This window comes from Tursiops truncatus, chromosome 4 (assembly GCF_011762595.2).
Source record: "Tursiops truncatus isolate mTurTru1 chromosome 4, mTurTru1.mat.Y, whole genome shotgun sequence".
Lineage (NCBI taxonomy): Eukaryota > Metazoa > Chordata > Mammalia > Artiodactyla > Delphinidae > Tursiops > Tursiops truncatus.
In genome coordinates, this window is record NC_047037.1 from 125,249,836 (window position 1) to 125,276,059 (window position 26,224).

At 39.2% G+C, this 26,224-nt stretch overlaps 3 protein-coding genes across 11 annotated transcripts in view; 2 read left to right on the top strand and 1 right to left on the bottom strand.

Moving 5' to 3' along the window:
• Positions 1 to 11,405, top strand: part of JAM2 (junctional adhesion molecule 2) — a 66,187-nt gene extending 54,782 nt beyond the window's left edge. For 3 of the 8 annotated variants that reach the window (XM_073804409.1, XM_033855986.2, XM_033855987.2), the window contains 5 exons: positions 401 to 500; positions 4,696 to 4,803; positions 6,561 to 6,576; positions 9,298 to 9,340; positions 10,922 to 11,405. In XM_073804409.1, coding sequence (XP_073660510.1) covers positions 401 to 500; positions 4,696 to 4,803; positions 6,561 to 6,576; positions 9,298 to 9,340; positions 10,922 to 10,954 — 300 coding nt within the window. In that variant the 3' untranslated portion in view covers positions 10,955 to 11,405. Of the gene's footprint in view, positions 1 to 400; positions 501 to 4,695; positions 4,804 to 4,924; positions 4,951 to 6,560; positions 6,577 to 7,627; positions 9,341 to 10,921 lie in introns of those variants that run through there. The other 5 variants (XR_012331577.1, XR_012331578.1, XM_073804411.1 and 2 more) reach the window with 5 other exon arrangements.
• A 7,403-nt stretch (positions 11,406 to 18,808) lies between these two features.
• On the bottom strand, positions 18,809 to 26,022 carry ATP5PF (ATP synthase peripheral stalk subunit F6). 2 transcript variants are annotated; one of them, XM_019922847.3, is made up of 4 exons: positions 25,889 to 26,022; positions 22,275 to 22,451; positions 19,495 to 19,619; positions 18,809 to 18,992 (listed from the first exon to the last, which is right to left on the bottom strand). In XM_019922847.3, the coding sequence occupies exons 2-4, from the start codon at positions 22,436 to 22,438 to the stop codon at positions 18,955 to 18,957; spliced, it is 327 nt and encodes a 108-aa protein (XP_019778406.1). In that variant the 5' UTR covers positions 22,439 to 22,451; positions 25,889 to 26,022; the 3' UTR covers positions 18,809 to 18,954. The 2 variants fall into 2 exon arrangements, with proteins under 2 accessions (XP_019778406.1, XP_019778405.1); XM_019922846.3 differs by lacking the exon at positions 25,889 to 26,022 and adding an exon at positions 25,730 to 25,859.
• GABPA (GA binding protein transcription factor subunit alpha) overlaps positions 25,854 to 26,224 on the top strand; it is a 36,350-nt gene continuing 35,979 nt past the window's right edge. The window contains exon 1 of the mRNA XM_004318113.4: positions 25,854 to 25,970. The gene's annotated coding sequence lies outside the window, so the exon portion shown is untranslated. The remainder of the gene's footprint in view (positions 25,971 to 26,224) is intronic.

Consider the following 26,224-nt stretch of genomic DNA (forward strand, 5'->3'; position numbering starts at 1 on the left):
GTTTGATCCCTGGTCCGGGAAGATCCCACGTGCCGCAGAGCAACGAAGCCCGTGCACCACAACTAGTGAGCCTGCGCTCTAGAGCCCGCGAGCCACAGCTACTGAGCCCACTCGACTAGAGCCCATGCTCCGCAACAAGAGAAGCAACCGCAATGAGAAGCCTGCGCACTGCAGAGAAGAGTAGCTCCCACTTGCCTCAACTAGAGAAAGCCTGCGTACAGTAACGGAGACCCCACTGCAGCCAAAAATAAAGTAAAATTTTAAAAAAAATGTATAAAGTCCTAAGTCACTGAAAAGGAAAGACCTACTTAATGATAAATTTAAGGAACACAGTTCTTTTGGGAGTCTACTGATAGATTTATTGCTTAAGTAAATATGTATTTTTTTCTTCTACAAATAGCAATTTAATACTGTTTCAAAACTGGACAGTGGAGAATATTCCTGCGAAGCCCGTAATTCTGTTGGACATAGCAGGTGTCCTGGGAAACGAATGCAAGTAGGTAAGCACGAAATATTGGGAGGAACAAATGGTTTAAAATTAGTATGTGCAAATATTTGGGGGTGGAAGGAGCAAGGAGTAAGTAAGAGCTGAGTGATTTGAAGTATAAATGGAAGGGAATGTTTAAAATCAGTTTGACATAATATTACAAAAAGCAAAGATGCTGTTTTAATCCAGCTTCCAAGCAAGACAGGAATATTTATCATTGTATTTTATAGATTTTTGAATTTTTCCAATAATTAATTTTAAAATATGCTCATCTGAGCAATCCTCTTTGAAACAAAAGCTAAGAGTCCTGTAAGTTGCTCAGAGTCAAGAATTCAGAATGGGGGTTCGCATTCCAGCTCTGCCACTTATTAACTACGGGCTCTTCAGCAAGTTAATTAAACTCCATGCCTCAGTCTCCCCAAAATTAAGTTATAATACACTGTCCTCATAGAGTTGTTAGGAAGATTAAAATAATTAATATTCAAAAGTGTTAGAATGGCACTGGTGTATTTTGAGCACTATATAGGTACTGGCTATTTTAATGGTTGGTAATTTGTTTCAAACCCCTGAAATAGTATGTTTATACTTATTGCAGAGTAGGCTGTTCAAAAAGACTTTTTTTTTTGGCCATGCTGCACGGCTTGCAGGATCTCAATTCCCCAACCAGGAGCTGAACCCGGGCCACAGTAGTGAAAGTGCCGAGTCCTAGGCCACCAGGGAAATCCCAAGACATGTTGAATATAGTTATGGATCTAGTTTGCTATAAAACATAGCTGCCATATATTATATTCACAAAATAAGTGTCTTAGAGTCGAATAAAATTCAGGCTCAATTATCTTTTCAGATTACATGAGTTTCAGAGCAAACATTGTTTTTCATTTTACTTTTAACAATTTGGTTAAACTCGTTCTTGTATGAAAGCCGTGTTTTGAAAATGGTTGTGTAATAGAGAGGGATGAGCTGGAGATGGCATCCGAGGGGTTAAAGGTCACTCTGGAGGGGGCTGCACCCTAGGTTTCAGGAGCTTGTCCTCAGCTTTGTGGGGTCAGAAATTCATTTTTTCAACACGTCTTGAGCTATGCAGGTACGTGGGCAGTAATTTATATTGTCTGTGTACAGTTAACTCTTAGCATGATATTTTAAAGAAAATATAATCTTATTAGACTTCAGGATATCCTAAAGTATAAGATATTCAATAGTATACTCTAATTTCCACAAGTAAGTTTGAATTTCAGGGTTTTTTTTTAAATTCGGGGACACATACTATCTACCCAACCCACTCAAGTGTTGACATTTAAAGTCAAACATAAGCATTTGCTTAAATTATCAGAAAATATCCCTCTCAATGCCGCTTTGGAGTTATTAGAAAATTCACTATCACATTTTATTTTTTCTTTAAATGATCATGTTTAATTTCAGTGCCTAATTTAGTTTTATCTTAAGAAATAATATAGGTGAAGTCATGGTTTTGACATACTAGTTAAATTTTTCCTAGCATGCAGTGAATAAATACATAACAAACTTTAGATTTCTGTGTTTTGCTAGTAGTATCACTTTAATTTGAACGTGATTTCCACATATCTATTCTTTCTGGTATAAGTTGACTTAAAAGTTAGAATTGCTTTGTTTAAAGCTCATCCATTGATCCTGGATGTTTTACATCCTTGGTTTGGAATTCAGATCTTTGGAAATACATAATTCATGAAGCCTCATTTCCAGTTTTCTTTGTGAAGTATCACCAACAACTTGTAACCAAAACCAGATCTGTTTACTGTTCTAAATAAATCCTTTCTGAAGTACAGAAAGAAAGTAAATCATGGGTTTGCTGATTATTCCCAGGCTGCTTTATTGTACAACTCCAGAAAATTCTGCTCACACTTAGCATTTGGTTCCTTTCCTTTTATTTTAGAATAATGATACCCTCCTTTTATTGTGGCTTTTTTATTAAGAAAGAACACACAATATTTTCATACGTGTTATTACATTTTCTCTTTAGTGAGGCATAATAAGGCAGGCATATTACTTGCTCAGAATCTCACAGTAATTACAAATGGGATGAACACAACTTACCTTTAACTTACAAGTCTTCTATCTTCTTTTTCTGAAGAAAATAAAATAACATTTATACCATGACTTAGTACTTACTGGATAAGACAGTTTTTTTTGTTTAGAATTTGCCTTTAGCTTGAATACTTCATGGATGTCAGATTCATTGACAAACTACAGGACAGTTTTTTGTCAATGAAAATTTCAATCTAAGGGTGATTATAGCCCTTAGGTTAAACCCTTTGTAGGTGTCAAATCATTGACTATTACAAAGAAAATTGTAGGCAGTTTGGTTCTCAGGAGTTTTATTTAGTTATTAATTTAATTTTGCCTTAGATTATGATTATTGTGTAGTTCTTTTTTTCCTCTCTGCTATTTTTTGTCCAAGTGAATAAATAGATGAATCTCCACCTCCCAATACCCAAGCAAATATGAACCGAGTTTATATCAAGCAATATTTAAGGTTTCCTACTCTAGTCAAATTACTCAGCCTTTCGAAAGATTGACCCAGTTTCCTTTTTTAAAAAACAAATAAGTTAATATTTCAGAGGCATCTGGAAAAATTAATAACACTTGGCATTAAGAAAAAAAATTAAGACCAGGAAATTTTACGATAAGCAGACTCATTCAAATAATATTTCTTAAAAAATCATTCCCAAAATGTGCACTGCTTTAAAATATCTAAAATTACTAGTGAGAAACTGGTACCTAATATTTTCTCCAAGTTATTTAACCATATGTTAATTAATACTTGCTTTTAAAAAAAGAACCCTTTGTTCCTTTAAAAAGTGTAGGAATTTGCATATTAATCAATACATAAGAAGTGTCTAAATGACAGAAGAGTATGGCTCATGAAATCCTCATGGACAAGATGGAAAGATGTGACCCAAATTGAATGTGTAGATGGATTCACACATGGTTGGATCCCTCACTCAGAGCATGCTAGTAAATTTTGTTATATGAAGATATATGTCTAATAGCCTGTTAAATAGTTCTCTCCCAAAGTCATGTTTATCATTTTATTAATGACTTGAATGTATTTTTGATGCAGTTCCCAGTTGCAGAAATATTAACCTCAGAAGGTTAATAATCTAATTCTTCGGCAACAGAATCAGTAACTGGAAAAACCTCACAAGTTGGTAACATGGTAGTGATTTTTCAAAGTTAGGTCCAAAAAATGCAGTTATATTGGGTTAGAGGAAAGATGACTTAGTAGTAACAGGAAAAAGCCTGGGGAAGTTTAATTCATTTTTAACTTAATGGGATAACAGTTTAATGGCATATATGTATGTGGGTGTGTTATGTGTGCGTATGTACACACACACACGCACAAGCCCATATAAATTCAAGAAAGAAGATGTTTCTGATACTTAGTTTTAAAGAACAACAGTGGCATGGGCTTTCTTTGGGGTTGAATGAATTTTCCGTATTTGTGAAATTGACCCAGATGACGATGTAGAGGAATTTTAAGGAAAATTTGAGGGGAGTGTTGTAGTAGAATACTTGAACTCACTGAATTTCAAAGCTCACTTCCAATCTGATATTTAATCATATGGATTATTGCGTCTCCAAATGCATGCAAGAGAATACCATACATTTTATTTCTGGATCATAGAACTTTTTAAAATTTCAGATTCTTGCAAGACTTAGCTCTGCTAATATTTTCAATCAATTTTGAACCGTATCCGTGGAAGTGAGTTAGTGGAACAGGCTTAAAAAGCATGAAACTATCTGTATTTATGGTATAGCTACAAAGGGGAGCTTTTATTTGTTTTGTTTTAATTTATTTATTTTTGGCTGTGTTGGGTCTTCGTTGCTGTGTGCGGGCTTTCTCTAGTTGCGGCAAGCAGAAGCTACTCTTCAATGCAGTGTGCAGGCTTCTCATTGCAGTGGCTTCTCTTGTTGTGGAGCACGGGCTCTAGGCGCGCAGGCTTCAGTAGTTGTGGCACGTGGGCTTAGTAGTTGTGGCTTAGTTGCTCTGTGGCATGTGGGATCTTCCTGGACCAGGGCTCGAACCTGTGTCCCCCGCACTGGTAGGCGGATTCTTAACCACTGAGCCACCAGGGAAGTCCGAGGGGAGTTTTTTGAGCTTTTTCGATTTAATAACTACATCGGTCCATATTTTTGACATGAATTCATGCATGGTTTATTTTGCATTCCAGATGATCTCAACATAAGTGGCATAATAGCAGCTGTAGTAGTTGTGGCCTTAGTGATTTCTGTCTGTGGCCTTGGCGTGTGCTATGCTCAGAGGAAAGGCTACTTTTCAAGTAAGTGAATTTCACTCTTTGCCAGACAGCTTCCTGTGGATATAGTTTTCTTCTGAGACACTGTTTCTCCTAAGATGTTCTAACAGACTCTGGAGAATATTTTTCGTTAATTTTCCTGCAGTAGAAAATGTCCAAGATGACATGAAGGTGAGTCATGAAGCATCCCGGCGAATATAGGGAGGAAAGGCAGAGGTGTCTCATCGCAACATTCCAGGAATCATCACAGAATATGTGAGAGGCACCGGGGAGGGGCATAGCGCAGCGATACCGAGAGATGTGCAATGCGGATGGATATTTATAGCACATGTACATGTATTTAAGATCCTTTTATTTTAAGTAAGGGATCGTATATCTCAAGATGAAAATTAATTTCTAGTTTTATGATAAGAAATTTCATTGGAATAAATCTGTGAAATGTTTTATCAGTATAGAACAGTGGAATGTTGAATGTCAAATTTAGCACAACTGTATTTAGAAGACAATTGTTCAATTAAAAACTAGAAACCTATTGTATTATAGTTGCTTCTGAGGTTTTTAATTCTTCAAGTTTAGGTCTGTTGGAACTCGCGTTTGGTGATACAATAGGTTTGATGTAAATGGATAAGATTTTTAAATGTTTTATTCTCTTAATGCATTTCTTTACTTCCAGTCTTTAAAATTATCTGAGACCTTCAAAGTTGCACAACTCCATCAAGTCCACTAAAAATAGTGTATAAAGTAGAATTTTTAAGGATAATACATTTATAGCATGAACAAATTTTAGACCTGCTGTTTTTATAGTGAACATTAATTTTGAAATTTAGGTTTAAAAATATCTTATATCAAAATAAAACTTAAATGTAAAGGGGGTTTCTAATAATACCTATAAATAGGTATTGTAAAATGTTTCCATGAATGTGGTTTCAAGGATATTCCCTATAATTAAGAATAACTGCTCTGTGAATGAATAGTAGCTGTTGTGTGGTGCTCCTATCCAGTCCAGTGTAATGTAATCCGGCTGAGTCCCCCTGCTGGTCAACAGTGGAAGTACAGACAGATAAGGTTGCTCGTTCAAAATTCTTGTCTTTTCTCTCTACCTGCAAAGAATACCTGTCTGAGTGTTTTTATTAAAGACTTGGTAAACGGTTTTTCTTAAAATGCTGAATTAATTAAAGATTTTACGTGAATATTATTAGTTCATTAGCTAAGAATGTTACTTCCGTTTTCATCTAGCAGAAAATCTATCTAAGAGAACCATTTTCTTGAACTTGCATTTCAGACAGGGGCTGGCAAACTATGACCCATGGACCAAATCTGGTCTGCCACTTGATTTTCTATGGCCCACGAGCTAAGAATGGTTTTTACATATAAACATTGCAGTCTATTTGATAATAGGGAACCCTAACATTGAACCCCCAAATAAGAGAAATGTTATCCCTCCAAAGAATTCCATTCTTCTAATTAGTAGACCTGTATTACAAGACTTTGATTATTATGATTATATTTTTAATTCATTGATAAAAATTTGTTTTCTCTTTTGTTATGTAAGTACTTACTTAATATCCTCGATTTTACCTCTTTGCCCACAAAGCCTAAAATATTTGCCATGTGGACCTTTACAGAAAAAGTTTGCCAACGTTTGATTTAGGAGGTATACAATGTCAGCAAGTGAGAATCAAAACTGAGAAAAAGGAATTAAGCTCAAACTCATTTTTATATGAATCTGTATCATACCCTATTAATTCTTGCATTAATGATATATACTTGTTCTTTTGTAGAAGAAACCTCCTTCCAGTAAGTATACTTTCTTAATGCATGCCTTCCCCCATATCAACTACTTTTTTGTTCATCATCCGTTTAAAGTCAAAAGTGGGAAGTTGGGTTGTTTGTGCGGGTTTAATTCTATGGGCAGTGACTCGAATTCATCAAGGAACACATCCCACCTCATGCCTCATGCCAACTTGTCAACGATGTTTAGTTACCTAGAGAAGAAATATAGTCGCTAATTTGACTTTGTAGGCATTTCCATAGTACTACTTGAAAAACTTTTTCTGTGTTTTTCTAAATTTAAAATGTTCAAATAAATTTTTCCCTAAAAGTCATTTTACATTTCATTGAATACCAAATATATGTCCAACCCTGTTCTAGGGACTGATAACAGAGCAGTGAATAAAATAGACCAAAAAACTCCTCTGCCCCATGGAGCTTGCATTCTAGTAGAGTAAGGCAGAAAGTAAACAATTACATGAGCGCAACAGTATGTCAGATTGTGATAAGTATTATGGAGAAAGATAAAGCAGGTAAGAGAACAGAGAATGCACAGGGGAGGAGTGGAGATTGCCCTTGTAAATAGGTGGTTAGAGAGGGCCTCACTGATGAGGGGACGTCTGAGGGAGTGAGATATGCAGATAAGCAGAGGGGAGAGAACAAAGGGAAAGATCTCGAAGCTAGGCGTGCCTGGAGTATCTGAGGAACAACAAGGGGACCGGTGTGGTTGGAACAGAGTGAGAACAATGCAGGGAGGAGATGAGTGAACACCAATAGTGTAGTGGGGGCCAGATTATATGGAGTCTGTTCCAGGCAGTTGTGAGGAGTTTGGCTTTGGTTCTGAGTAAGATGGGACATCATTGGAGGTTCTTGAACAGAGGGGTAGCATCTCATTTAATTCTTAGAAGCTCACGCTGACTGCTGTGTTGAGAATAAACTGTAAGGTGACAGAGGGTGGAGGAAGCAGGGAGAACAGTTAGGAAACTATTAACTAATCTAGACAAAAGAAAATGGCGGCTGGTCCCAAAGTGATGGTGTCAGAAATGTTGAGATAGGATTCTGGATATATTTTGAACAGTTTGCTGGTTGATTGGATGTGGGCTGTGAGAAGAAGAGAGAAATCAAAGATGGTTCCAAGGCTCTGGGAAAGATGAAGTTACCATTTACTGAAGTGTGAAAGGTTTCAGGAGGAGCATGTTTGAGAGTGGTGGTGGAGGTAGGTAGAGAGGTCTGTCTGGAGTGCTTTGAAATTTTAATATTTGAGATGCCTATTATACTGCCAAGTAGAGATAATTAGTGAGTAACTGAATATATGAATCTGGAGTTTGGGGAAACATCTTAACTAGAGTTAGAAATTTAGGAGTCATTGGTACATGAGATCTGGATGAGATCACCAGAGTCTCCAGTGTATTTGCAGTTGATTTGTGCCTGTCCTTGTATGTATGGAAATGGCAGACCCAACCTTGACTCTATGGGCGTTCCCCTCTACTCTCAGCTGCCATGCTTTGGAGACTGTCATCTCCTAAGTCTTTTGAAGACCAAGAAGATGCCATTGATTTCCTGTTCCTAGACTTGCTCCTCAATCATGGTCTCTGAGCCTCATAATATCCCAGTGCAAGTCCAGGATGAGGTCCAAGTTAACAGGACTAGCAGTAGCCAGGTCAGGAGTGAGTTCTGAAAAGCAGGGTAGCCTGATGGTGGTATGGCCAATCCCCCATCGCACTCCAGGCAATTGTGAGGATTCCCACTTTTATTGAGTAAGATGGAAAGTGATTGGAGGGAGGGTTATGAACAGAGAAGAGACATCATCTTATATATGGAGAAAGGCTGGCAATGCTAGGGTGAGGGAGGTTATTCTTTCATTCAGTCCCTATTACTGTCTCTATTAACCCAGGGAGGCAGTATCTTTATTCCTATACACACCTTCCGTTTGTCAAATCCATGCTCCTCAAAATTTGTTGGACAATGAATTGGATGTTGTATTAGTCTGCTAGGGCTGCCTTAAAAGTGCCATCAGCTGGTGGCTTAAACAACAGAAATTTATTTTCTCATAGTTCTGGAGGCTAGAAGTCCAGGCCTCTTTCTTTGACTTAAAGGTGGTGTTCTCCCTGTCCTCACACGATCTTATGTTTAAACATCCCTGTTTATGTCTGAATTTCCTGTTCTTATAAGGATATCAGTCATATTGGATTAGGACCCACCCTAATTACTTCATTTTAATTTAATTACCTCTTTAAAGACCCTGTCTCTAAATATGGTCACAGTCTGAGGTACTGGGGGGTTGGGACTTGAACCTGTGAATGTTTGGTGGGGACATAGTTCAGCCCATAACAGGTAACTGGAACCGTAGTCACCACATAAAACTTTCCTTCCATGGAAAAAATGAAATTTGAGATTATAATGATTAAACTTTCAAAATAGTAAATGTCAATGAGTTGAGTTAAAAGTTAGTAAGTCTCTGGTTTGCATATTCCGCAAAAGTCGTTAGTATCTAGCCCTAGGCTACAAGTAGACACACAGGGCTTCACACATACAGATATTTTGTTACATGGTTTTCTCTATGAATATTGTCTATAAATATAAGAAATTCAGTTAGGATTTCTGGGGGCTTTTGTACCTTTTTTACTAAGATAAATGTTCATCTTCCTGTTGAGAAAATGTGTGGAGGTAACATTAACTAAGAGGATATATGTTTTAGAATTGGAAGCAATAATATAGTAAATGCTGTCTTTTATGTTCCACAAACAGGAAGAGTAGTTCTGCATCTAAAGCCACTGCAATGAGTGAAAATGTGAGTATTTTTAAAGCATATTTCACTTTTAGTATACCTTGTACTAGTGTCTACCGCTGGTCTTTAGAAGGAGCTAAATAAACGTTAGCTCCCATCCCCTGTCTGGGAAGGCAGCATTTGTAGAGCAGTGGGGCTTCACCATCCCATTATTTTCTCTCATTGTGTTTTCTATTATTAGTCGGCCTCCTTAGTATCATTAGATCTGGCATTATCAGCTCCATTTTATAGATGAAGAAATTAGGACACACATTCTCACAGTATTACAATGGCCAAGCTGGGACCCAGGTACCTTGATTCTTGTCAGCTTGACCAAGCAGATCACTTCCAGAAGATCTGTGGTTCCAGGACTCTCCTGTGGTTATTCAAAGCACTTGGAAATTTTAGGGATATGGAATATGCTCTGCTTTTGCAGAAAGGAACATTTCAGAAATCCTTGAAAAGATGCAAGAATTACCTAATTCAGATTGTTAAGGGAACATAATTTAGATGCTTGGACCCTTGTGTACTTTTGCATTTGTAAGCACTACATTGAAGCAGTAAATACCATCATTGCTCAGATTTTGTAGCTCTTTGGATGGTTATTCAGCCTTCTGGACTATTTTTCAGCAATACAGTGAGGGAAGGGAGGTTCCCGATGTTTTTAGAAGTCTAAGCCCTTTCTTGAGAAATGGAGCGCTACTTCCCTGAATTCCTTAGTACTCTGTGGCAGGGATTTGCTTAGATTTCCTTTCAGTAGAGCTTGGGTGGGGCGTGTATTTTAAACACTTAAGTGACTCTGATAGACACTAACCTTTAAGACCTACATACTGTTCCATAGACTTTTTTTTCCGCCAAAAATTAAAAAATTGTCTACTCCACAATCTATCATGGAAATCACTTTATTTTGTGGTTTACAATACCAAAGCATATTGTTCATCAATTAGCAGACAAGCAACATGTTAACTCTATATTTGCTCCTATAATTTGTAGAAAATACTCCTTTGAGTGCGGAGTAAAATAATCTCACCTGACCAAATAGGAAGAGACACTTTGTGGCTGAGTCGGAAGAACAAAAGCTTTGCTCTTTTTCTTTGTCTTCTGCTTGGTTGCCCTCGTCAGCCAAGAGCAAGAGTGTCCAATTTGAATTCTGCCCCAGAGCAGGGTTTCTCAACATTGGCACTACTGTCATGTTCTCCTAATTCTTATATAACAATTTATATAAGAAATGACAATTTCTTCTAAGGCTTATATAACGAATTTTTTATAATTTCACATTATTCTTTCTTGTCCTGTATGTTGTAGGATGCTTAGGACCACCTGACCTCTACCTGCTAGATGCCAGTAGCATCCCCCCAGCAAACAGGACTTCTCCTGTTCTAATTCCCACTCCTACTTCTTTGCTCTTTAGGCAAAGATTCAAGGATTTGTCTCCTGGTATTTAATTATTTAGTTCCCCATAAAATAGATTTAATTAAATATACGCTGGTTTGTACCTGCAAGATTCTCATAGTGGATGTATCTTTGTATTCATAAGATTTCTATATTTCTTTAAATGTTAAGTAATACATCATATTTAAACTTGTTTTTTCTTTCTTCTCCTAGGATTTCAAGCACACAAAATCCTTTATAATTTAAAAGAATTCCACCTTTGCGATGCACCAAAACCCCAGTTGTTGCACTATTAAAAGATTATAAAACTCTGCTTTGTCTTACATTTGCCAAGAGGTACATGAGGAGGTGAAATTGGTGTTTCAGTATAATCTTTATGACTGCTACATCACTTGAAATTTTTATTTTACACAAATAGTTTTGTCAGCAGCTAAAATACAGTCTGGCTTCTTGTGTCTGGACAAAGTTAAAGGAGTCAAAATACTTTGTAATATTCTGGGGCTTGTGAAATGTTAAATATCGTAACTTCTAGAGTAAGTTACTAAAAATATATCATACTGGTTGTGAAATTAATCCACAGAGCGTGAAAATGTAAGCTGTATGCACCCTCTGTGCAAGAGTCTGATTTAGAGGGTTCAGAAAATACTCTGACAGATGCAAAAGGAACCTCTGGTCTCGTTATTCTGTTGCTCATTTATCACTAATATATTCACAGAAGGGAAGTGGCAGGAAGGGTCTTACACCCAAGGATTTGCACTTTTTGTTTACTTTCATGTCTGAGAACCAAAATCAACATGAAGAAAAATACCTAATGACCAGAGCTCACTCACCTGGTGTGTGCCGTTGATTTCTTCATTAAACATCAGTCTGAGAGTTAAACACAAACCCAAGTGTCTTATTTCACCCCCAGAGCTGCTTGTTGCTATTTCCCTCCCCTAAGACCCCTTTGAAGAGGATTGGTGACTTTGACATCAGAACTCGCCATTGGAACCAACACACATAACCCTACAGATACTTGTCCCTGCGTGATGGTGACTTCACATCTCTCTGTCTCTAAAATTCGTGCAGTGAAATTTTGCATTGGGCCGAGTCCCTTGCTGTTATGGCCAGTGGTTTTCCAACCCTGCTTATGGCAAAGTCAGGGATATGGAGGGGAGGACAGGTTGCCCGACAAGTAAAATGAGATGAAACGGCTCAGGGTGGCTCCTGGCACCTGGTGCTACACTTGATACATAGAAAACACAGGAGAAATGAACTGAAAAATGGGTCCGATCATCTGGTTTCTAAACTGATAGATCACAAAGACCTCCAGCTAGTGTTACAAAGTGAAAATTCCAATGATCCATGTAATAGGGAGAGTAATTAGACTGTGTTAAAAGCATAATCATCCAGAACTTATTTTGATTATTCGTTTCATATTGAAAAGACAATATGGCTAGGGCATTTCCAGTTCCAGGCAAATCTAGACGAAAAGGTCCCTCACTACCTTTGACAACTTTGAACACGGTTAAACTGCTTTTAAAGGAGTCCACTCTTTTTGCCCAATAGGCAGAGCAAATCGCCAGGATTCACGGGACAGACAGTTGGATTAAGTACTCACCAAGTGCCGAATATGTGCCTGGACACCAGGTCACTGGGAAGATGCCTGTTGTCACACTGCCCCCACTTGTCTGTGACATTCAGTGATTCTCACCAGACCTCTTCCAACAGTTTCCGTAAAGGGCCAGGTAGTAGATATTTTAAGACATGTAGGCCATATGGTCCCTGCCATAACTGCCTGTACTGTACTCAACTCTGCCATTTTTCATGTCATGGTATTGTAGCATGAAAGCAGCCACAGACAATACTTTTAAAATGGTCATGTTTGTGTTCTTAAAACAGGAGGCACAGACAGGATCTGGTCCACATGCATAGTTTCCCAACTCTTGGTGATGAAGCATGAAAAGAAAAAAAAACAAAAAACTATCATTATAATTCTTAGAGCATTTTGATTTTGTTTTCATGAAGTAAAATTGTGTTTTATAAAGGTTAGGGTGTTAGTATCTTTAATAGCAAGTTTTAATTATCATTGTAACCAGATTTAATTTATTTTTACTCGGGGGTTTAACCTAACTAAATCTGGAACAACTGTTTTTCAATACAGCCTTGAAAAAAACTTCATCTCACAGGTGGTTTTGTCTGATTAAAGTCTACATTAATAAAAATAGCTGAACGTGTTCAATTTTTTAGTCCCATTTAATGGTGCAGGGGAAGTCATTCACCTATTGTTATTCAAATGAAACCCAGGAAACTAGTCCCTCTTACTGTCTGTAGCTACAAGGCTAATGCTTTAGCTGCCTAAGATGAGAATCTCATCTCTCAGCCTGGGTGCCTGCCAACCTTTCCAATGCTGAAAAAATGCTCTGAAAGTAAAATGTCACAACTATTTATTGAACACTTTATATATGTCGTGGAAGTGGGGGGTGGATGGAGTTGAGGCTGTATAAAATCTCAAATTCACCTCAACGATTGTATAAAGAGGGCAATGTCGTCATTTTACAGATGAGGAAACTGAGATGAACTGAGTCAGTGACTGCCAAGTTTACAAAGCTGACAAGTGAAGAGGCAGTGTCTATGTGACCCAGGTCTATCCGATGCAGGATGTTTTACACAAGATGTTTTTTCTCTGCCCCCAACATTCCTTCCTTTGAAATTCTCAAATTCTTCTCTCCTAGGACAGCTTCCCTTCACCCTGCCTAGTCTCACAGCCTGTGATACTTTCTGCCTTCCCTTTGCCCCTACCCCAGGTAAATGCCATGGTGGATCATTTCATCCCCTTGCCACAGATACCCAAATCTTTAATCTTATTTTTTTCAAGATTGAAGCTAACCACGATTTAAATTTAACCACCATTTAAATTATATTCTCTACCACTACCACCCTCCCTATCTCCATTTTCAACCTCCCATTTATTCACAGACTCCATCATTCATTGGCACGATTGTCACTACTTTTTATCTCCGGCTACTATCTCACACCTTTTGTCTTCTGCTACCTTCCTCCCTCAAGTACCCCCTCTCTTAGTAGCATTTTTTTTTATATAATAACAAATGTTTTTGTTAGTTTTACTTTTTAGTTTCTAATTTCTTTTTTTTTTAAACATCTTTATTGGAGTATAATTGCTTTACAATGGTGTGTTAGTTTATGCTTATAACAAAGTGAATCAGTTATACATATACATATGTTCCCATATCTCTTCCCTCTTGCGTCTCCCTCCCTCTCACCCTCCCTATCCCACCCTTCTAGGTGGTCACAAACCACCTAGCTGATCTCCCTGTGCTATGTGGCTACTTCCCACTAGCTATCTATTTCACGTTTGGTAATCCCACTACTGGGCATATACCCTGAGAAAACCGTAATTCAAAAAGAGTCATGTACCACAATGTTCATTGCAGCTCTATTTACAATAGCCAGGACATGGAAGCAACCTAAGTGTCCATCAACAGATGAATGTATAAAGAAGATGTGGCACATATATACAATGAAATATTACTCAGCCATAAAAAGAAACGAAATTGTTATTTGTAGTGAGCTGGATGGACCTAGAGTCTGTCATACAGAGTGAGGTAAGTCAGAAAGAGAAAAACAAATACCGTATGCTAACACATATATATGGAATCTAAGAAAAAAAAAAAAGTCATGAATAACCTAGGGGTAAGACGGGAATAAAGACACAAACCTACTAGAGAATGGACTTGAGGATATAGGGAGGTGGAAGGGTAAACTGGGACAAAGTGAGAGCGTGGCATGGACACATATACACTTGGTAGCACTTTTAATCTCTCCTGTCCTGAAGGCTCCTTTGCCCTCTAGTCTCCCCCTCACACGCCCCATCAGTCTAGCAGTTACTGCCAGATTACTCTCTTGAACAGTCAACTCCCTTCTCCCTTTTCTCCCATCCCCTTGCTGAAAACCTTTCACTCTTTTCCTTTACATAGTCTCTCACCAAGGTCTAAACATTTTACCCTGAAATTCAGGGCCTCCCCCCACGTACACACGTTGTCATATTGTCACACCTACCTGTTCAGCCACATGTTCAAACTGAACTAAGGTCATTGTATCTCAACGACCCTTTTTTTCTTCTCCTTTACCTGGAAAGCTGATTCTCCTAATCACAAGATATGTAGATTCTAGTTACTCTTCAGGACATCTTTCAAATTCCACCTTCTCTATGCAGCCTTCCCTCTTCTCCCTTCTGGAAGAAGTTTCTTTCTTCTCTGAATTTCCATAGCACTTGGTTTTCTTATGGCACTTGTTGGTTTTATATTTCTTAATACAGTTATGTATGTACATCTCTGGCATCACCACCAATCTATTAATAGAACCACTTTGAGAAAAGAGCCACGTTTTACATACATATTTATAAGCCCCAAAGTATTTAACTGTATCTAATGTGTAGTCAGTATCCAGTAAGTGCTAAATGAATTTTTTAAGATCAAAAGAGCACTTGTGAAAGGGCAATTTAAAGAGTATTTATTGATAAAATTTCTCCATAGATTTAGAATATTAATACTGTATTTTGCAATGTTATTATAATCCAGTTCATTTGTTATGCAGAGTCACACAAATTAATGCTCCATGAATTCAGGCTGGACAGACATGACTTTTATTCTACTCCTATTAGTTATTAGGCATCCATTTCCACACAGTCCTTAAAAAGATCTTAAAATATTTTTCTACTTTAAAGTAAGACATACTAGAGTATGTCTTTATACTTTTTACTAAGAAAATGTCAAAACAAATGAATAATGTGTCAACAAAGGACTTGTTTAACTTCTTTAAGACTGAGGGCAGATGGTTTTAAAGCTCCATTTTATGATGTTTTCAACACTGAATGTGCTACACAGAAGTGCTTCTTAAAGATGGTATAAAAACTGAGATTTCTTTATGACCTGTAGTTAGATTCCTAAAGTTGCCCCCTGCCATTTAACTTTTCATTCTCAAGCTTCCTTTCCTTCCAAATATTTAACTACCATGAATTATACTGAAGTTGCTGTAGGTCAAGAAACCTAGTTTTCTAAATTTTAGGATAACATATAGCAAAAAGAATTAGAGAAAGTTTTATATGTAAAGACATATTCATGTAACAGAATGTCGACTGGGATTTTTCCTGTTGCCTGAAGGCTGACAAGTACCTCACTTTCTAAAGAAACCCATAACTAATTTGGGTATAAATACCTGCTTTGATGTTCATGAAGAGACAGTTGTGCTACCCTGAAATTATTACCCTGGTCGTCTCTCCTTTACCCCACCACACAAAATCCATAAACTAAAGTGTGTAGGGATGGATTGGGGGTGGGGAGCAATGGAGAGAGACAGAATTGTCCAAGTCGTGTGAGTTTGCCAAAGTTGTGAGTTCTACTTCCCAACTCACCCCCCAAGGCAAGTAAAGAGAATTTTAAAGAGAATCACCTGCAACAATTGAAGGCACATGCCAAGAAGCAAAGAGCTATTTGAGCAGAGTGAAAAGAGAGTTGGAAAAAGATATCAAGGTAGAGAGCAGGGGAAATGGTGAAGCACCTATCTTCCCATTGTGTCTCAGGGCAAGGATGTGTGAGTTTCCTGTGGTCAAGTAGGCATCTTTGAAAGTAGCTGGCCTTGAGCCTTCTTGCCAGTGTCTGAGAGCAAACATCTGAAATAAGAGTCTGTGAACTGGACCATTGAGGTGGGAGCTGAGGGGAGTTTGGAAGAGATGGGTCGGACCTCCCATTTAAGGTAATCTGCATAATAGGAAACTTTATAGCCCACAGAGCCTTCCAAGAACTCATACATTAAGAATCTAACCAGAGTAAGCATTTATAAGCCTGCCACACCAAGGGTAGCAACAATCAGAAACAAAAATTCTACACTAAATGGATTTAAGTAAAAATCGCCTACAACGGAAGCCCTCTTTGGTTATTGCTATTTTTATTAAAGGGAGTACTAGACACGTAACAGGCAGGCACATGTCCATTTCCAGTTCCTGTACCTTTCCTCAACTCAAATATGCCCTTATAAGAACACCAGTCTTCTTATAAGGACACCTGTCAGACTGGACTCAAGCCCACTCTAACAACCTCATTTTAACTTAATCCCATTTAAGGGTCCCAATCCCCAAATACAATCATATTGGGAGGTTCTGAGAGTTAGGGCTTCCACATAGGAGTTTTAGGGGAACACGATTCAGCCCACACCACCAGGCAAGGGAGAAAAATGCCATTTTAAACAGCTAAAAGCCTAGAAAGTTGAGGTCATTTGTAATAACATATAAGGTGGTCCCAAATGCTAAGTGCAGGACCACTTTCTTGTAGGCTGAAGTAACAGATAAAGGCTGGAGTTTGCAAATTTGGGGCAGACTTACCAGAAAGTTGAAGGGGCTATGAGGAAGAAGGGGCAATGGTTAACATCCATGACTCAAAGCACCACTACAGCATTCAGTTGGAAAAAAAACAAGAGCACTTCTCTGGTCAAAATTTAGCTAAATGCATAGCCCTAAGATATAGGGCATGAGTAGGATGCTTAACACAGTATCCCTGCAGAAAGCCACAAATAGAGTCCTTCTGTTTACATAATGAAGAGATTGGGATGTTCAAGCAAACTCCAAGTAGTTGCGAGACAGACAAAAAAAAATTATGAATAGGTGTGAGATTATAAAAGGTAAAATTCAACTAAACTCTGAATTGGGGAGGGAAACATGAACGGAAAGGGTCAGCCCCATCTCCACCTAGACTGGCAGGGTCGCTGTTGACCCCAGGCTGCTTGCTTGCCACAGGAAGGTGGAGTAGAGCCACTTCAGGGGAGGGGAGGTTAGACAAAGGAACAGATCAATGAGGCTTCCTTGGTTACCTTTAATGGTGCCATAATGAAACATCGAATTCTGTTTCAACGTCTACAACTATTTAAAAGTAGTCCAACTGACCCATCATTGCTTAGCTTCATTTGAAGAAAACTGGGCAGTTTCTTCCTACTACTTTACCCTCCCCAATTCCATCTCTTCACATCTTACTAATCACACCTATATCATTAGGAAATATTTGTGGATCTTTTGAAAAGTATTCCTCACCAGGTTGAGACTTCAGCTAGTATGGCATGCCATAGTAAAAATCTATTTCTCTTTTGAAGTGAGCTAACCTCATAAGAAAGGCTGTATTTTTGACTTCACATTTTTGAAGAAAATCTCTAAAGCTTTACTAAAGACAGGTATTTACTGACATAAGTCAGAGAGATTGTCAGATAGAAAAAGGCACAACTGCTTTTCCTGTTTTTAAAAAAGAATAATTAAAAATAAAACCATCTACTCTCTGAAATTTTGATGTGCTTGCTCTGCCACTTCTCTGGCACATCATATCTGCTGGACCTTCCATCAGCTGGGCAAACACCACCACAGAGCTTAATATATATATATATTTTTTGCAGTACGCAGGCCTCTCACTGTTGTGGCCTCTCCCGTTGCGGAGCACAGGCTCCGGACGCCCAGGCTCAGCGGCCAGGGCTCACGGGCCCAGCCGCTCCGCAGCATGTGGGATCTTCCCGGGCCGGGGCATGAACCCACGTCCCCTGCATCGGCAGGCGGACTCTCAACCACTGCGCCACCAGGGAAGCCCTACAGCTTAATATTTTAAAGGAAATTCCTTTGTAGAACCCTCCCCTCTCTGGCTCCCAGCTCCCCCTGATCTATCCATATAGCCCCATAAAAGACACTGTGATCATTACACTGCAAGGGAAGAGGAGGGACCTGAGTTACTGGGATAATAAAAGCATTTAACATATGAGGAGATGGAAGTTAAAACACAATGGATGTTCCTGGACATATTCACAATCACACTTGAGTTTCCTGAAAAAGCTATGAAAAAGGATTTATGAACCATTCCTTCATATTCTGGGAACGGGTATAACATTCTCCGCAGCAAACATTCCTTAAGTCAGGTGGCTCCCCTCCAGCAGTAAGTCTCCGCAACAAAAAGGACACCCCTGCACTCAGAAGAATCTGGCAAGTAGTACCCAATTAATCCAAGGTCTCCATCTGCTTTGATATAACCAAATGGGAGGATCTAAAAACACAGAATTCAATACACTCAAGTGTACACCCAACACCACCAAATAATTTATTTTGAAATCAGAATTAAAAGAACATATGACAGTTGTGAAATGTATGTTTATGCTGTTACTTCTGATCAGTTATACAATTAATCTAGGACAAATTACCAGATAAATTTTACATTATTTCTTCAGGACTGTGGTTTCTCGACGACTTCAAACTTGGGATCTAAGAGGAAAAAAAGGTTCAAGCTTAGCCATACTGCAATAAAGTTCATCTTCTAGAAAGTTTTAATATTTAACTCATCAATCTTCTGATTTTTTAAAGAAACATCTACATGGAAATATAACAACTGCTTAAGATTTATTCAGGACTTACAGTGAGCCAGGCTCTCTATGTCATTTAACTACAACTATCATTATGAGGAAAACAGCATAATTCTCCCCAAATGTCAGATGAGAAAGAGGGACCAATTAATCCAAAAATCACAAAATCACACAGCTCATAAGTGATATTGTCAGGAGTTTGATTTTAGATCCCTGCCGTTTAACCTCTATGCTATGTGATCTCCTACCCCAATGGCATTTATTCCAGAGCTTCTCATGCACATGTCACTGTTCTAATAAATTCACACGTAATTGTCATTTAATCCTCTACACAACCCAAGTATAAATATTCTCCACTTAAAATGATCTCCCACAACAATGAATCTGTGATTAAAAAGACTTACCTTCAAATGTGAAGTTAGGGAACGTATTCATGTCTGCTTTACCATACATCTGCTTAAGCTTAAAAAGCTCCCTGTCTAGTTCTTGCTGATACTCTGGGCCAACATCAACAGGTCCTCCAGATGTCCTGTTGTGTAAACGACCAAGTTGAAAACAGATTTTAATCATTAGTTTACAAAAACAAAATTAAGTTTCATAGATCTTCTATATGTAGGGAAAAGCAGACTTTTCTGAAAGATAACAAGCAGTTCCACTTGAATTTCAGCTCAAACTATTTTAACTATTACGAGGTTTCACATAAATGAAGCAACTTCAAACAAACCTCTAACATTCAACGTCTGTCAGTATCAAGGATACTTATTAAAAGTCAACCTCTCAGGGTCTAAGCAGCAATAAGGTATAACGGCCAAGTCTGCGGGGTCTGGGGTGAATGACTGCTTCCGTTTCAGCATCAGCTCTACAATTCAGTAACTGTGTGAACTAGAGCAAACCGTGTGAACTAAACTCTACATCTACAACTCAAAGTCTTACCTGATGGTGGCGTTGAGAGAAAGAGAGATTGTGTACATGTACCACTCAGCATAGCGCCTGGCACACAGTGAGCACTCAGTTATCTACTATCACTATGATTTAGATTAACCACCACTGGACGGCATTCAAAAACTTTAAGTCTCTATAACAGGGGCCTAACAAAGAAGCAAATTACTTCCTACCCCCAGAGGTTTTGCCATTTAGAAGAAAAAAATAACATGTTTATAAACAATTATGCTGTAAGGGAGTTAGGTGATAACCTACAAAGACACGGTTTAACAAAAAGCTACTTGAATTGAGGGATCACTTTTGCTAAGCTGAACAGGGAAATTTCATTTTAAAAAGGTGGCATTTGTGACAAACTATGCATTTGGGTCAGATTTTAATTTGAGACATTCTAAGACTGAAAAAGCAAGGATGAGGAGGTGGTAAAGCACTGGCTGTATGTGGGGAACACTAAACAGCCTAGAGGGAAAAGCCAGCGGGACCCAGATCACAGGAGGCTGAGAATGTTAAGCCTGGGACTTTGTATTTTGTTTGCTAAGCAATAAAATGACAAAATTAGAGCTGTGCTTTGGAAAGATAAATATAGCATCATGGACCAGCAGTGTTTACACAAATTCTGTTTGTCAGAATGTTACTGCCCACTTATCAATGAATATAATAAAAAAATCTATAAATGAAAATTCTATCAAGGCTAATATTTTCACCCATGCCTATGATAAAAGCATAGGATCTTATTTATGCTACAGATTTTCCACAAAAAATACTGAGCCAGCTCTAATTTAAGAACTTGTTAATGATGTTTCTTGCTATGGACCCAATGTTCTTCTACATCAGCATGTGCAACAGAACCTTCTGTGATAATAGAAATGCTCTATGTATGTGCTGTCTAATATGGTAACCAGTTGCCATATCTGGTATTGAGCAATAGAAATGTGACTAAGACAACTGAGGAACTGAACTTTTATTTACACTTCATTAAAATTTGAATAGTCACATGTGATTAATAGCTATAGGGATATACAGTTCAGTTCTAGATAGAGCCTTCAACCAGATACTTTGATGACTGTTGTCCAGCTCTGGGATCCACAAGCTTTTAGAAACATTCACTCTTCCAAGCCGCCTTCCAAAATGCACCAGCTAGAAAGGAGCATTTCTTCCTATGAGTTCTCCAAACACTGAATGTGTCACTATCTTAGCATCTAACCTATTTAAACTTATATTGTATTTACTTGCTTAGAAACTTTCTACCCCATCAGACTTTAAGAGTATTGTGTAGGGATTCCCTGGTGGCGCAGTGGTTGAGAGTCCGCCTGCCGATGCAGGGCACACGGGTTCATGCCCCAGTGTGGGAAGATCCCACATGCCGCAGAACGGCTAGGCCCGTGAGCCATGGCCGCTGAGCCTGTGCGTCCGGAGCCTGTGCACTGCAACGGGAGATGCCACATCAGTGAGAGGCCCGTGAACCGCAAAAAAAAAAGAATATTGTGTAAATGCAAAGTGGCTTCTTTCTTTGTAGCCCACCACTGTTAATAGTCCAGCACTTTGCACATGGTAGACAACCAAATAAAACAAAACTCTGAATTGATCTGTATCACTTTTCCGAAGATTTGGGCGTTGAACTTCATACTAAGGTCATCATTCATCTCCAAAACTGTGTGGTTCTATTATTATGTTGCTCCTGGACTTGCTTTATGTCATGAAGCAGGAGTCTTTTGATATTCCCAGAAATATGTAAATATGGAAGTAGCATTAAAGAAAAAATGTTGTGTCTATACATTTCCCCCAAATCATGATGTCACAAAAAGGGCACTGAATTGAGAGTTAGAATATTTTGATTATGTTTTCCCCACAATTAGTTTTATGACCTTAGGCTAATCAATGTCTAAGGGGCTTAGTTTTTCTCAAATATGGTTCCTAAATGATTTCCAAGATCCCATGTACTTGTATGAATTGATTCTAGTTTATAATAAATGACACTATAGTAGGGATATATCTAAAATGGCACTAGATTTAATGGGATTCTCCCTTGGAACCCATATAAGGAAGAGAAAATTTGGGACTTAAAAAAAAAAAATCAAGATTCTCATCTTCTTCTTTGGAGCAGGTAATGAACCTTTATGATAGAGATCAGCTCAGTGAAGGTCTTAGACACTTTCAAACGCCAAGTAATTTTTTATTACCATCTCAAAACTTACATACTTTGAATATTCACACGTACACCATAGTTGATTATCTACCCACTTACTGTCGCTTAGTTCTATATTCTCTAATCTTGTCCACGAAGAGTTTCTGGACAGGATCAAGTTCCTTATTAAATGCCACTGCCGTAAAACCGATGTTCCTCCTCAAAGAGACCGAGACTGCAGACTGAATGACAGAGGTCAACCTGAAGAGCCTCTGAAGAATCATGGTGATTCTGTTACTGGAAACAAGCACCAGAATGTGAAGATACTTTAAAATAGATATAATTGTAAAACACCTATTAATATGTTATAGTGGGCATCTAATTCTACTAATTGCTACAGAACTTAAATCATACCAGAATTCAGTAAACACTAAGAACAGTCACCTGACCATAGCTCCCTTCCCCTCTCTACCCCACACTGCAAGTTTTTTGCTTCTTAACCAAAAGGCCCTGGAACCTAGCAGCAGTTAGGAACCACTCAGGCCTGCGTGTGGCTCCACTAGGGTCAGACGCAGAAAGCAAGCTCAGAATCTGGGATGGCATGTTTTCTTCTCCATGAATTTATTAGTCTTGGCTGCCCACCCTCAGCAGAAAAAGAATAATACTGATACCCAAATTAACGTACCAGGTTTCCCTGACTCCCTCAAAAGGCCAAAAGGGAGCTGTGCAGGGAGCCTGGAGACAGTTGGCTGAGCCTCAGTTTCTACTTCCCGGGCCCACAGGGAAAGAAACTGCTCTGCTTGTTACAACTGCAGGATTCTAGACATTCAAGGACACTGTAAAAACCAAATCTAAGTCCAAAAGAACCAGCAAGGAAGACAGCAACTAGTCCAAGGGAGCCCACCAACAAGAGAGGAAAAATCAAGCAGTACAATCTAATCAGTGAAATAGAATTTGTGAAGGAGAAGAAAGTCTGAACTTTTAAAATAAGGACTTAAAGACTTCTAAGTCCTAGACTTCCTGAAGCTAAAATACATGGTCATCTAACTAAAAAATTACAGTATATAAATTAGAGGATGATCTCAGTTGAGACCTCATTTAGTGTCCTGAAAAGATCAAATGCAAAAAAAAAAAAATTGTATGCAAACAGAAATTCCAAAAGAAAAGAAATAAATAGGGAGACCATAAATAATTAGAAAAAACTGCCCAAGATGAAGAAAGGCTGATTAAACTGAAAGGGCTTACCAAACCCTTCTGGAATGATGATAAAGATTCACACCTCAATACAGCCTGGTAAAATTTCTGAACCTTAAAGTGAAAACCCAACATGCTAACATGTTTCCCATGCCACCCCCCCAAATTACCTAATAACAGCAATAACAATAAGCATCATCTCACTGACACTGGACTACTATTAAATTATAATACTACTGCTCAAAGTGTGGTCTGGGGACCAGCGGTAGTATTGCCTTACTGGTCTATAGTAATACCAAAATTGGCAATAAGCATTTAGAAACTTTTACAGCAAACTGACAGAGTAATTCATATCTGTTGAATTTAATGATACAAAAAGAGTTCATATTTTGTGTGTCTTCATTGTTTTGTCTTTCATCTACTAATTTTTCCAGTAATTCATTTTTACTGTATTCTTCAAAAATATCCACACGGGTTGAGGGGAAAATGGCCCTTTACTAATGAGAGTTGGAAAGCACTAAGCTAGACGACAATGGAGTAGCACAGCAGTTCTCAAATACAGGTGGCGGTATCCCCCAGGAGATATCTGGCAATGTCTGAAGACATTTTTGGTTGTCCTGATAGCGGCGAGTGTTACTGGCCTCTAGAGGATAAAAACCAGGATGCTGCCAAACATCCTATAACAACAACAACAATAACAACAATAGCCTGCCCACAACAAAGAAATATCTGGTCGAAAATGTCAATAGTGCTAAGGTTGAGAAGCCCTGAAATTGCACATAAAAACCACCAAAAGAAATCCTACAATCAACCAAATATCCTTCACCTGCCAGCATGAAAGAAAACTATTTGAAGAAATTAAAGATTTCATCATACATCACTCTTATACCTCATCAGAGGAAAAAAAGGGGGGAGGGGAGACTCCAAGCAAACAACAAATGACCTTAAGGTGCCACTTAATAGCATTCTCATTTTACACAGAAACTGAGGCTTAGCGGTAAGTACCTGATCCCAGGTTACACAGTAGAATTTGACAGAACACAAACATATTTTTCAAATTGTGCAATTCAGTGTATATTTTCCCCTTTGGCAACGTAAAAACACACAACACTCTGCAACGTGGTCACCTAACACTTGTTCAGCCCTAGGTATTTTGCAAAGTACTTCTAGACATATTCTCTCCTTGTACCCTTATGGCAATACTGTGAAGAAACAGAGAAAGGTGTTCTTATCCCTCCTTTACAGATAAGAAAATGTTTAAGAAAAGTGATTAAATTATTCATATTCCCACAATTAATTTGCTCTAAGTCTAACATTGCAAAGATCATGTTACTCCTACTGCAACATGGGTAAAACCCATTTTCATTTTTTCTATTTCTATCATCTAAGTACGAATGATTCCCAAATCACACTTCTAATTTTGGTCTTTTTCCTGAACTCCAAACCTATACATTCGACAGCTCTCATCCTTTCCTAAGTCCTACCGGGCCCTCAAATTCAACTTATCTAAAAAATGAACACATAATCTCACTATCAAAACTTGCTCCTTTTCCTTTATTCCGTTTCATTTTTTTCCCCACTGATTAAAGATCTAGTGAGAAAGATACATGTTATTACACAAATAGGTATAAAATACCAACTATGATTAAGTTCTCTATTCGAGTACTATGAGGGGCCACGCCAGCCTATGATAGGGATTTGACACACTCAGAAAGACTGGGGAAGGCAACAGCAAGAAAAGGGTACAGCGTAAGAGGCGGCCTTGTGCTGAGAGGGAGCACGGTTCTCCCGTTTACAATGATGACTGACCAGCCTTTCGCTGCGATTTCGGCGCATGTTCATTGCTGAAGTCAATCCACAACTCGCCTGACTTAACCGGCTCTCTTTTTCCCTCCTGGAATCCGTGATGTAAAACAAAGCTGCTTAACCAAGTTTTAGCACCACCAACGTTTTTAGGTGGGTTGCAAACTTTTAAGATTACTATTATCCTTTCCCCTCTTACGTTCTACTTTTAAATGCTGTAGTTCAGAACAATCGCCCGCGCGCCAGGGCTGAGTAGGCCTGGCTGCAGACCGGCCCCGCGGGCATGACCTTGGCTGCCCCAGCCGGGCGGCGGGTCCATGAAGCGCCGGCCCCCCTGCCTCCCACGCCACCCTGAGCGTCAGGCTGGCCCTGAGAGCGGTATTATCAGGGCTACCTACTGAGTCTACCGCAAACTTCAAGGCCTAAAGGCGCCGAGGTCAGCAATGACTCCGGGCCAGACCGTGAAGGTGTCCAGGATACAGGCGGCTCTCTTTCAGAAGGGCAGAGGTGATAGGCATCCCAGACCTCGTGAAGAAACCCAGAATGCTCGTCCCTAGAGGCCAAGTGAGTCCAGTTACCTTCCCAGTCACCTTGCACTCGGTGCCGAGCTGCCAGAGCTACCACCGCCACCGCCGCCGCCGCCGCCACCGTTTTACTTCCGGCCCTGGCTCCGCCCCCCCCGCCTAACCGCCATCGCAATGGATTATGGGCCGCCGTTTCAGTCGGTCGACACTCACCGGACAGGAAGCGTCTCGGAGACAGTCGGCGACCGGACGGCTCTAGGTGAGACAGAAGCCAAACAGGAGGAGGAAGTGGAGGGTAAGTGCTTCCGGGTCCCCTGGCGACGCCTCCGCCATCTTTCCTTCTCCCAAGTTGACCTGCTCTCTTTTTCCCTCTCGGAAACCTTGTTTTGTACGCATGCGCACTTGGACTGGCCTTTCCCCTAGTTCAATCCCCACCGCCCCGAGTCAGCGTCCTCTTCCTTGGGGTGGTTGAGGTGTACGACTGTGCAGGCAAAGTGACAGAGCGTAAAACAAAGCGGATTGGGGCGTTGGGCTCCCTTGTGCCTCGTG